This window comes from Cebus imitator, unplaced genomic scaffold (genome assembly GCF_001604975.1).
Source record: "Cebus imitator isolate Cc_AM_T3 unplaced genomic scaffold, Cebus_imitator-1.0 Scaffold278, whole genome shotgun sequence".
Lineage (NCBI taxonomy): Eukaryota > Metazoa > Chordata > Mammalia > Primates > Cebidae > Cebus > Cebus imitator.
This window is the reverse complement of record NW_016107593.1, coordinates 1381152-1394311: the sequence shown is the minus strand read 5'-3', so window position 1 is coordinate 1394311 and position 13160 is coordinate 1381152. Positions and strand designations below refer to the sequence as shown.

Here is a 13160-nt window from a genome sequence, read left to right as displayed (position 1 = left end):
GTAATCCCAGCACTTTGGGAGGCCGAGGCGGATGGATCGCCTGAGGTCAGGAGCTCGAGACCAGCCTGGCCAACATAGTGAAACCCCATCTCTACTGAAAATAAAAACATTAGTTGGGCATGGCGATGGGTGTGCCTGTAATTTCAGCTACTTGGGAGGCTGGGCATGAGAATTGCTTGAACCTAAGAGGCGGAGGTTACAGTGAGCCGACACCACACCGTTACACTCCAGCCTGAGTGATAAGAGCAAACCTTCATCTCAAAATAAAAAAAAGAAAAGTATGGCTTGGAGAGGTACTATCTGGTTATTTTATGCTCGCAACGATAACTGGCCATGGTTTTTCACAGTATTTCTATGCTTTTTAAGATAAGCAGTAGCTTTCTATAAGGCCTGGAGAAAACTCAGTAAATTCATAGAACGCAAAGGTGTCAATCTAGAACACAAAGATGATCTTACTTGTTGGCCTCTCCAATGCCAGTGATACCTGTGCCCAGAAACTGGTTTTATTGAGATATGATTCTTTTCTCTTACCTAAAATGTTTCTTCTTGCCTTATTTCTACCATTTGTTTCCATTTCTAAGGCTTAAAGGTGTTCATGATGAAGGAAGGCAAAAGTGGAAGTAATATATCCGCATTTCAGATACTAACTGACCACTTTGTGTTTTATTTGATGTAATTTCATTTTCCTCATTGTATACAAATATATTTACATTTATTTAGAGCACATATTTTTACAGTTTTTTTTAAAACCATTTTTTTTTAATTTTTGGAGACAGAGTCTCACTCTGTTGCCCAGGCTAGAGTGCAGTGGCCTGATTTTGGCTTACTGCAACCTCTGACTCTCAGGTTTAAGCGATTCTTCTGTCTCAGCCTCCCAAGTAGCTGGAACTACAAGGGCATGACACCACGTCCAGCTAATTTTTGTATTTTTAGTGGAGACGGGATTTCACTATATTGGTCAGGTTTGTCTTGAACTCCTAACCTCAGGTGATCCACCTGCCTCAGTCTCCCGAAGTGCTTACTGAGCCACTGTGCCCAACCTACAATTATTTTTAAGCAGGGCTTCTGATAAATATTTGAGGTCTTTACTTTAAAATGCTGAATAGACACATCATTGAAATGCTATTAGTATAGTTACATATTTATTTGGTATTATAATGAAATATAAGATTTTCATACCTATAACTTAAGAAGGATTAATTGTAGAATAATTTTAAAAAAAAGACATCCCATCCTCCAGCAGTAAGGGTGAGATAGATATGATATGAGTGGGGAAAAATAGCTTTGCTTAATTATTTTAGGCATAAGTGGATAATAAATGTCATAAGCTTAAAAACAAACGTATTTAACTTTGAAGAAAGACACCTAACACGAGGCACAGGTTGATATTTATAAGAGAAATTGTCTCAAATTTTTCTGCTTATATGGAAAACATACTTTAATGTATTAAACTTTGGAACATATTTTGTCTTTATTACCATTTTGATTTCTTGAGTAAGCAGTAAAGACCTATAATTTACTTGCTACTAAAATATTTCTAACTTGTCATTTAAAAGACATGAATGGATTTAGAAGACTTAAATAATACCAACACCACGTTGAACACCAACGTAATCCTTTAGTATTTATCCAATTTGCTGTTCCTTCCATGATCAATTGCTCTAGTTACCATCCTTAAATGTTTGTTTAATGTGAACTCTGCAGAAAGAACAAAAACCACATGACACAGCATTGCTTTTGTCTCATTTTCTCTCTAAGATGTAAATAGCTACTGGAAGCCCTAAAAGTTTCAACCTGAAAGGCTTTTTGAAAAATATGATAAGCCTTAGAACTCTAATAAATTAACTTTGTTACCAGTGGAAAATAATAACAATGGTCTATTTAACATATACAACGTTAAAACTTACGTTTAAAAAAAAACCCAGATTTTGATTATAAATGAAACTAAGTTCAATGCAGAAAATTTCAAAAATTGTGTTGACAGAAGGGAGTGGAATGTGTCCTGTTGCCCTGGTTCTTTAATAAAAGGTAAATATTTAACTTTGAAAAAGATATCTAAATACAAAGCACAAATTGATATTTATAAGAGGCATAGTCTTATACGCCTGATCATACGGAAAATATGCTTTAACATGTTAGAACTTACAACATACCTTACCTAAGAAAATTTCCTATCTAGTAACCCCTTTGGACAACCATAATACCTAATTTTATAGGTTATAGTTTATATGTATAACCAGCCTGAGTGAACTGGTTAATAGATGGGAGGTCGAGTCAATGCTAATCTGTACTCTTCTGCTGTTTGGGAGTAGATTACTTTTGTTCTGGCTTATTTAACAGCCTTTTTACATGCCTTGATTAACCAAGTTGATAGAGTTTATTTTTTATCTCTTTGCTGTTTCCCACTTGTATAGTCAGAAGACACAACATCTCTAAGTTACACAGCAACAGGCCTCAAACCAAACACAATGTATGAATTCTCAGTCATGGTAACAAAAAACAGAAGGTCCAGTACTTGGAGCATGACGGCACATGCCACCACGTATGAAGCAGGTATGTGAGGAAATGTCTACTTTTGACACTTGATCATGGCGTTTCCCAGGTTCTGTGGAAATTAGAACATGTGTTCCCTATGGTGTCTCAATTATACCTTATCCTATATGAAATATTCCATCCTCTATAGTTTATAGCATTTTTATATCTAATAGTATTTTCTTCACTCTAGGACAGAAATGAATCTCCCATGGCTTAAGTAATCTGCTTTCATGACTAGTACATGGCTTCCTTAGGGCATTTACTCAGGAAATCTGGCTATAAATCTTTTTTTCACTACATTTAAGTAAAGAACAGATATCCATCCATTGAACTCCGTCCAAAACAGTTGGGTCTTTAAACAACAGTCATCGTAGGTATTTCCCATTTAAAAAAAAAATAGATACAAAACAAAACATTGCATTACAACTCAAGTCTCATGGATATTTGCTGTAAATAACCTTGGCTGGATATGGAAAGGAGTTTCCAGGTAGTCTTGTTCCCTCTTTGGAAATGCGGTAACATAATAGAAGACCTTTATGCAATTTTAAATAGTTCAAAGCTAGGGTAATGCAATTCACTGTAATTTTCACTGGCCACATTTACTATGGATCATAAATGTAGAGTTTATAACCTTAACAAGGATGCAGTGTACTTGACATTTATAGTTCACAGAAATTCAACTTCTGAAGAATCCAGGGCTTAACACGTTTTTTTAATTGGTTTCATGATATATCATTTTTGTGGGTAAACTATACCACCAATTTTCAAATTAAAGAAAATATGCCAGTAAAGCTCTTTCCTGGGTAAGTTGAATTTTTCTTTCCATTAGAATTTGTGCCATGGCATTGCAGTTCTAATTTTTATTTTCAACTATTATCTTAACTATTAGAGTTCTAGTGAGAATTTTTTTACATATTTGTGGATATTCCTTTCAACGAGAAGCTTTTTAGTTGACCTAACTTAATTTTAACATCCTATTTTTCTATTTTACCTGTTATTATCTCTTCTCAGAATTCCACCCTAAATGCAGAATGTTCACAGCTTCTTAGGGTGAATAAGACCAGCTGGATGAGATACATACTACTAGACACAATAAGCAGTCAGCTCTTCCTTTTTACTTGAAAGGGGATGAATGTAGATAAATGTGAAATAGGAAGAAATCTGGCCTTCCCTGTGTGAAAGAGAAGTAGTAGTACTTTCATCTTAATGCAAGCAAATTCATTCATTTTCCCCCTAATAAACATAAAATGCACACCAGTATCTGACTTGATACATGCACCCTATTGATTTCTCATCTGCCTAGCCTTGTAGGGACACCAGTGGTGAGACCCATTGCTAACAAAAAAGATGCTAACTTTTAACAATGTGGTTAGTAGAAAAGGTGATTGTCAAATCAGATTATAATCTGGACAAAGGTGTAAATAGTCCATGGATAGGATCCCTGGGTGATGATGAGAAGCAAGAAGGAATTCACAAGTGTCTGCAGATTTTATAACTGTGAGAAGGAAATTCAGGGAATAAAATAACTCTAAAGTGTGCTTCTAATTCTGCAGTAAAATAAAGACCGCATGGGGCTACACCATTATGTGCTGAAATGGCTTATAATAAAGATAGGGGTGGCTGGAAAATTTTAGAAATCAAACATTTCATTCTCTCCAGATGATGAATGCCTCATTTGAATTTGGTTAACTGAAGTAAAAGTAAAATGACAGGAAGGGCACCTTAAATAATTAAGCCTTAGAAAGGGACAGACATCAGCCTTATTTTTCCTAGGCTGTAGAAATAAGGAACTATTGGTCTATCCCTTCAAGGTGCTGCCATAATAATAATTTGACTCTACCTTTTTTAATGTATTTGTATGTAGATTCAGTTTCACAGAAAAGAGAATATTATTGGGATCTCTTGAGACAGTTGATCACACAGCTAAGGAGAAGATGGGATAAGATCATAAAACTCCCAACTGATATTGTTACCAAGCTTTCATGATACAGAGGAAAGCTTGTTTTGCGAAGAGAATAAACAAGTCCTTTTTTAAAAGGAAGAGGAGGGGATGGGATGCTGGATAGTCAAGTAACAAATGCCCAGTACAATTCCCATGGCTGAAATCTTCCGAAACTTGAATGTTACCTTTCATTCATGCATTTAATAAAGAAATACAAGTATGGGAAAGACTGAGAGCCAAAGAAATCAGAGGGCAGTGCTTGTCTAGTGGACCAAGATATTAAAGGTTTTTGATAATGTTCATTTATAATCGTTATGCCTTGAGATAAGAACTTGGTAAGGAGAATATAGTCTGTGTCTTTGAGAGAATTGTGATTCAATAAAGAAGAAAAATATACATATTTTTTATAAAAAGTCCTGAAGTAAAATCAGAAATATAATCACAAAATCGTGAACAAGTTGAAATCAGAGCAAGCAAAGTATAGATTCTGTCTGGAAAAATAATAGAAAGTTTCACAGCATAAGTGAGATTTGAGCTGTAACTTAGTTGAACCATTACATACCTGTTCCAGCTACTTCCAAAGGATGGAGAACTCATATTCAAACATACTCAAGCAGCCATCCGAAAGATGATGGGTTCAAGAGGCAATTATGATTGGCTCAAACTGACTTGAGCACAGTGTTGATGGGACAACAAGGGGAATGAAGCACATAAAAGAAAGTAGAATATAAATCCTGGAGGTCCTGGTGTTTATTTTCATTTATTTATATTTACTCCAAGGAGAATGGGTAGTCAATGAACAATTTCTAAAAATCATTCCAGGAAGAACTCATGATTTGGAGAAGAGCAAGCCAGAGGAATTCTCCTTAACTTAGTAGGGATTATTGAAGTTGTGAGGGCCATATTATTTTCCAAGTATTAAGGAGCATCATGCAGTTCTTATGATAATCCTAGACATTTAGGTCATTAATTCCAATACCAAATTCTTTTTCACCAATATTAAAATGACTTGAGGAAAAATAAAAGCTTACACAGCTCCTGAATTAGGTTGATTATTAGATTTTGTAAACAACCAACTTTTCAATGTATTATATGGATAGATAAAATTGAAAAGTCACTTTATCCTTTTTGAATATGTAATGGATTCAGCATTGTAATCATTTGACTATTTTTTAAACAAACATCAATTTGAATTTCACAGAGTTAAGAAAAAACAGGCTATTTTCACTAGCAAAAATGACAAAGATTTTAATTACTTCCATATCTGGAAAATTCCTTATTATGTTTGATATATACTAATCTAAGTTAGTTTGTGACTGTATCTCTTACCTTCCTATCCATAGCTGGGAAAATATCCTAAATGAACTCTCTGTGAGAATAATCTTTCTTTGATACAGTCTTGTCTTTTTAGTGTTTTGCCATAATTAATCTGCGTTTCCTACAAGAATGTCCTGATCTGGTTTCATTAAACCATATATATTATATTATATTATATCATATTATATCACATATTTTATACTGTATTAATATATATGCAGTCTCTTTACTCAGGGATCAACTACATTGGACCTAATATATTATATTATATTATATCATATTATATCACATATTTTATACTGTATTAATATATATGCAGTCTCTTTACTCAGGGATCAACTACATTGGACCTATTTTTCTTCTCCTTCTTTCCCTCCTTCACTTCTATTTCTCTTTCTCCATCCCTCCTCCTCCTTTTTTGAAAACGTAAATATAGTAAGTACATTGTCAAGAATTAAACTTAAGTGCAAGTTTGGTTAACCTGGAATTCCAGTGACTTTCAGGATTAGGGTGTTGGAAAGAAAATAGTATGATAGATGGCAATGACTGTTGTCTCCTTTATTTGGCTCATATTTAGAAGAAAGAGATACTGGAAATAAAGTGCTAATAATGTCCAGATTCTGCAATATATGACCAACAGTAGCATCAAGGAGCATAGTTAGAGTGAAGATGAGTTCAGGGCTAGAGACGGATTTCTAACTATCTTATACACATAATGTTTATGTGGAGACCATTGAATTCCTCCAGAAGCCAAACATAGATGTTCCGAATCTGCCTTTGTTAGACTGAGGGTAATGAAGATGCTATGGATAACAGGCTTGGGCACTTGTGAGCTACGCAGAAGGAGAACTGTCTCCCAAAACTTCGAGAGTGAGAAAGCAGATTGGAAGAAGCCAGGAAGATGCTGGACTAGCTTAACCAGTTTGCTGCCACCTTTAAATATTTAGAATTGTGTTGAGTACATGTAGAAAAAATGGCCTTATGAGCAGGGCTTCATGCCGTCTTACTTCTTGTTGAATTGATACTAAGACATTCATAGACTTTTTTCTATGTCTTCCATTTTAATTTCTCATTTGTGCCTTCCTGTTGGTTTAGAAGATGCCTAATATGTCACCTAGCTACCCCAAAACCTGAAATGCAATAAAATAAATAAATGGAAAAAAAAGATATTTTGACATCAGTTTTAACTCATTTTAAAATGCTTTTTGGCTTTTAAGGAATTATAGAATTAGATGACATTTTTATTTATAATTGCCTACAGTTGTAACAGAGTTCACTGGAAGACACATAATCATCCAGCCTGGCAACCTAGTAAGACACATCTCTACAAAAATTAAAATAAAAAATTAGCCAAGAGGGGTGGTTTATGACAGGAGACCCAGCTACTCGGGAGGCTGAGGCGGGAGGATCACTTGAGCCCAGGAGATTGAGTCTGAAGTAAGCTATGATTGCACCGCTGTACTCTAGCCTGGGTAATGGAGCAAGACCCTGTCTCAAAAAAANAAAAAAAAAAAAAAAAAAAAAAAAAAAAAAAAAAAAAAAAAAAAAAAAAAAAAAAAAAAACCAGAAAAAAAAGACGAAAATAAAAAAGATATGTAATCACCAGTCTCACTAAGTATACATTTCTTCGTTCTTATAATGATTACTATATTTTTAATGTGAGCCCTTTTGAAATACCAGTTGTACTTTTCTCCTTCATAGTCACACGTACTCTCTTCTGCTCTCTATAGTCACACCTTGGGAATCATTTGATTTCCATAAAATTATTAATTTTTGTATCCTTGTTTGCTTATTTAATTCAAATCCTTGAAATAAATTGTAAATGGCAAAATAAACATGATACACTTCTCGATAGATTCTGAATGTCAATATCGTGATGAAAAGTCCCACCAATGTTTATTTTCTTTCACATCCAATGACAAGGTCTTGTCTCTGTCTCACCTTGCAGCCCCGACCTCTGCTCCCAAGGATTTGACAGTCATTACCAGGGAAGGGAAGCCTCGTGCCGTCATTGTCAGTTGGCAGCCTCCCTTGGAAGCCAATGGGAAAATTACTGGTAAGCCTCTCCACTTTCTCTCCCAGCATAGCTCTGCCTTGACCTGTAATTGCTTGCCTCCTACATGAGCTACTGTTGCCTTTTGTGTGGCATTTTTCTGTCTCTGCATCTCAGCTGACTCCATGACCCTTTCTGATTGTCTCTTTTTTCCCCTTTTGACTGTGGAATTCTTCTAATGGTGCATACACACACACACACACACACACACACACTCTTCATTTGATTTGCTTCATGACAGCTATGTATTTCAATTAGGAGATACCTTTTTGTTTTTCATTCTCTGAAGCACTAAGACAACCTCCTAATAGAGTGGCCCTGAGTATAAATGTCTATAAAGAAGCTGGTTGTTTGTCAATTATGAAACACAAAAGATGCTTAATGACTGTAGTTTTTTTAAATTTTTGTATGGCACATAACAAAGTTTGGGGATTTTTAGTTTCTCACTTAGCTTTTAGCTTCTTACTGAAATCATAAAGTTCACAAAACACTTAATATTGACTGACAGAAATTGAACATAATGAATATTTCACAGTGACAGATTTTATTTTGCCAAATATTGCTGATAACATCAATGCCTAATTAAAGCATCCATTAAAAGCCTGTAATGTTAATTTAGTATGAAAAATATAATGGAGTTCTATCAGAGATTTTGCATTTAAATGATCACTTTAGGCTTTTAATAGATGTCTCCATAGCATATAATTATTATGAAAAATATTGTATAACTCAAAATGTGAACATTATAGTCTAATTAACTGGAACCATCAGGTTAGGAACACATAAGAGTCACTCCTTTTTCCTTCTTTTTTTGCATACAAGAGCTAGATAGCACTATTATAAATTAACAAAGTAATTCAGCCATCCTGTGATACAGAGAGATAAGCATGGAAATTGCACTTTCAGATGGCATACTTACTTTATGTAATTTACTTTCTGAATTTTGCAAAATGAAAAGATAATGTGAAAATTCCAAATGTGATTGAAATTTAAGTTGAAGATTTGTTTTCTCTAGGAAATTGCTCTTAGTGCAATAGCAAACAGAATTTTTATTTGAGCTGACAAATATGGAAAAAGAAGAGAGGCATAAAATTTCCCCAAGACCTTATATGTTCACTTGTCAGTGCGCCAGATCTTTTAAAACTGAGGCTGGCTTCTTCCAGTTTTCTTTTTTCCCCTCATTGTTGTCATCTCTTTTCATTGGTTCTATGTCAGTATTTCTGTAGCTTTTGTTTTTTTTATATTTTTTTTGTTATAAACAGTTATTCATAAGCTTATGGGAAATCAACAGATAATAAGTTTGAGGAGAACAAAAAACAGAACCAAAGCTGTCAAAATAAAAACAAGTTTTAACAGAAAAATATATGGTTTTGGCGAAGAAAAAAGTAAGTCGTATTCTCCACTCATTTGAATTCTCCACTCTTATTTAAGTAAATCTTGTCAGCCAATGTGAACAATAGAATAAGTTTTTAACTCTGAAAGAAAGCTTAATTTTGCTTCTTCAGGAAAGAAGAAATAGAAGTCTAGCCCATATTAAGAAATGCAAATCAATCTAAGTAATAAAATTGTATATGCCAAAATCACAGTGCATATATAAGAAAGCTTGTCCACATACTTTACTTAGAATTATACATTCAATGGATTTTACAGTTAAAAATCCATTCTCTCACAATGGAAAAATAAAAGCATGGGAGCAATACTTTTTGCCTTTAAAAGCCTAGCTCATTTATGTAAACAAAATTGTATTATCAAGTTAAGATATTTTGACTCAATTTAACAAAGAGCAAACACTAAGAATCCTTAAGAGAATTTCTGTTTTATGTGTATTTTGATTCCTTGATTCAAATTACTTCCAAAAATAGAATGATAAAATATTCAAAATACTATACCACTAAGCAGAGGGCACAAATTTGCTATCCTCAGCTTCCCATAGAAGTGCAAAAATTAAAATCATAATAATAAGTAAAAAAAATAGTGAGCTCTTTCTCAATGTGGCCAGGTAGATGTGTGCCAAGGTGGGATGTGCTCTCATGTAACCTCTGTATTTTTTTGTTTTCCTAAATCCTTCATGTGTACGGCAGGCAGTAGAGCAGGGCTGTTCAGAACCCAGGCTTCAAAGGGAGACACATGAGGAAGTCTTTTAACATCCTTAAATCCCACTTCCTTACTTTCTTACCTATAAAATAATGATAGTAATAGAACCACACCAGAAGAATTGTTATAATACAGTGCTGAGAAAAGTTCCTGATATGCAGTGAGCACTGAAACAAATTGGCTATTATTATTCTAATTTGAAATCCATTTTAGGATGAGGCTTTACTAATGGGCTTTACACAGAATCCAGATCATCAATTTTTAAATATAAGTACTCAAAAAGATTAAACAAAAAAGGAAGAAATTCAGATAATTCCAGTGCCTAAATTCTCTGATCTTAAACTGGCAACTTAGGAATTTGGACTGACATTTTCAGAAGAAAATTATTCAAAATACATTAAGCATTTATTATATGCTTGGCATTCTCCTAAGATCTTTAGTAAGATGTAAGTGATTACATGTTTCTATTATTCCATTTTAAAATGAAAAGATTAGACATTTCCTGAGTAAATAGCTTGCCCAAAGTCAAATAAGCAAGAAGTGTCAGAGCTAGGTTTTAAAACTCAGGTTTATAATCTTAATTATTACACTATGTTTTGCTCCAACTTATTAGTATTCTACTAGACTAAATCAGTGAGTTACAACTGATTTTTAATTTAATTCATATGAGAAGGGACTGAGCATGGTAATTTTTAAATGCTTCCCAAGTGACTTATTGTATAGCCAGATATGTGAAACATAGGCCTCAATAAATGCAGTGTCAACACTATTTAAGATCAGAGACCAACACAGAAGAGTTATGTCTTCCAGAGACTGTTTCCTTATTAATACAGTCTAATGGGTAAGGTTATACTCTTTTTCTGTGTCATTCAATGGTCTAGTTTAATTTGTCTTCCTTTTGTACAATCATCAAACCCCTTTTCTTCCTACTCTCAGTGTATAGTTTCTCAGTTTGATTTGCAGGAATTTCTTCCACTTGTTTCTTAAATGTTGCTTTCCAAAAGGCAGATCTTTTTATTCCCTTTGTTACTTTCTCTGGAAAAGTGCCTGTAGGATAGTGAGGGATTCTGAGGTCTAAAAAAAAAAAAAAAAAAAAAAAGGAAAAAGAGTCCAGGCACGGTAGATCACACCTGTAGTCCCAGCACTTTGGGAGGCTGAGGTGGGAGGATCACCTGTGGTCAGAAGTTCAAGACCAGCCTGGCTGATGAAGCCCATCTCTACAAAAATATAAAAATTAGCTGAGCATGATAGTGAATGTCTGTAATCCCAACTACTGGGGAGGCTGAGGCAGGAGAATCACTTGAACCCAGGATGTGGAGGCTGCAGTGAGCTGAGATCAAGCCACTGCACTCCAGCCTGGATCACAGAGCAAGACTCTGTCTCAAAAAAAAAAAAACAGACAGAGACTTGGACAGAGAGTAAGTATACAAGCACAGAAAGGTAGTGAGAAACCAGTACGTGTTCAGCCTGTGTGATTATATATAAATTTATAAGGTAAGGCTTCAATAATGAATTATGAATTTATTATCTCTCAAATATACGAAACATACACATGCAAAGAATTTGTTTGTGTTCTCTAAGGCCATTTTTTAGAGTTTTGAATGATGAGGTCTGTTTCTATTCCCCATCTCAGTTCTCAAATTTTAAGAAAAGGGTAGGCTTCACCACGTATATAAGGAATTTGCTCAGATACAATTTGGAATTGTCAGAAACTGGTGTCTGCATCTTTAACTTTAGTTTGATCCCAGAGCTGTTATTTTTAAGTGCTTAAGTGAATAACTTTTACATAGATTAAAAACATAGTGAAGGCAAATACTTTATTGTCATCTGATAAATGAGGAAAATCAGGAGTCAGTGTAGCTGAACTGGGATGGGAGCAAAATTCTCTAATCTTCCAGTTTCATCATGCAGTTAAAACAGCCCATAAAAACTTTAACAATTTCAATAAACATTTACATGTGAAACTTATGTACTTACAGACTAAAGCATTTCATTTAGTAAGTGGTTTTTGATATCTCTTCTGTGAAGATGATTTTATTAAATTTTGGGGGAAATAAAAAAGTAATATGACTCCTGAACTAAAAAAAAGATTTTAGCCTTCTGAAGAGTTAAGACGTGCACACAATAGAATATATATACAAATATTATATATATTTCTTTTATGTATAACTGAATATATAGCTCCAGTTATTTTTATACTTGATATATATATATTTATTTTATTTCTCTCTCTCTCTCTCTCTCTCTCTATATATATATATATATATATATATATATATGTTCAGTAATTTTTACATAGATAAAAACAGTGAAGGCAAATACTTCATGTAAATCTATAACATATATATGCATTTTAGATATACTACATACATAGTAATATATAGATATTTATAGAAATGTATACTCAGAAATGAAGACTCAGAAATGTATGTATGTATACACACACACACACACACACACACCCAGTAGCAGGTAGCATGGTCTTCTTTTCAATAGATATAGAGATGTGGGGTGCGTATCTTCACATACAAGATTGGAGACGGCTCTGGCTCAAATAATATGAGACAGTTTTATTGATGTTGATCATAGGGGCTGAATTACAAAGGAATGGACACACATGAGACAGAAAACCACTCCTTTGTCAAATGATATTCATAATCCCTTTTGAGTTACAGACCTCCAAGTTTAATATGTAACAGACAGAAGGGTCATACAAGTTTTTAAGATTTGTGGAACTTTTTATCTTGGTAAGGCTTTTAGCTTCAAAACTCTCAGCATCTTAAGACGTTCCTACCTGCATCATTGACATCACAACAAATGCAAAAAATGTATAGATCCCACAAATCAACTAAAACAGTGGTTCCTAGCCTTTCTTGATCACAGAAATCATTTGGGGTGCAGATTACTGAGGTTACCCTTGACCTGTAGTATTTGAAGTCTATTATTGCATAGCAATATTACCACAAATTAGCAGGTTAAAACTGCACATAGTTGTTACCTTATGGTTTTTGTGGGTCTGGAATCTGAGTACAGCTGAGCTTTGGGGTCTCTTACAGGGCTGCAAATTGAGATGTTCACTTGGCTGAGGTCTCATCTTTGGTTTCATGGGGAAATAGTTGCTTCTAAACTTATATGATTATTGTCATGATTCCATTTCTAACTGGTTGTTGGCCAGAAACCACCTCAGTTTCTGCCACAGAGTATTCTCCATTTGGCAGA

General features: G+C 34.2%; 1 protein-coding gene across 4 annotated transcripts in view; it reads left to right on the top strand.

Annotated features, from left to right (window-relative positions):
* DCC (DCC netrin 1 receptor) overlaps positions 1–13160 on the top strand; it is a 1206315-nt gene that overhangs the window by 1063019 nt on the left and 130136 nt on the right. For all 4 annotated transcript variants that reach the window (XM_017501124.2, XM_017501122.2, XM_017501121.2 and 1 more), the window contains exons 18-19: positions 2415–2553; positions 7743–7850. In XM_017501124.2, coding sequence (XP_017356613.1) covers positions 2415–2553; positions 7743–7850 — 247 coding nt within the window. The remainder of the gene's footprint in view (positions 1–2414; positions 2554–7742; positions 7851–13160) is intronic.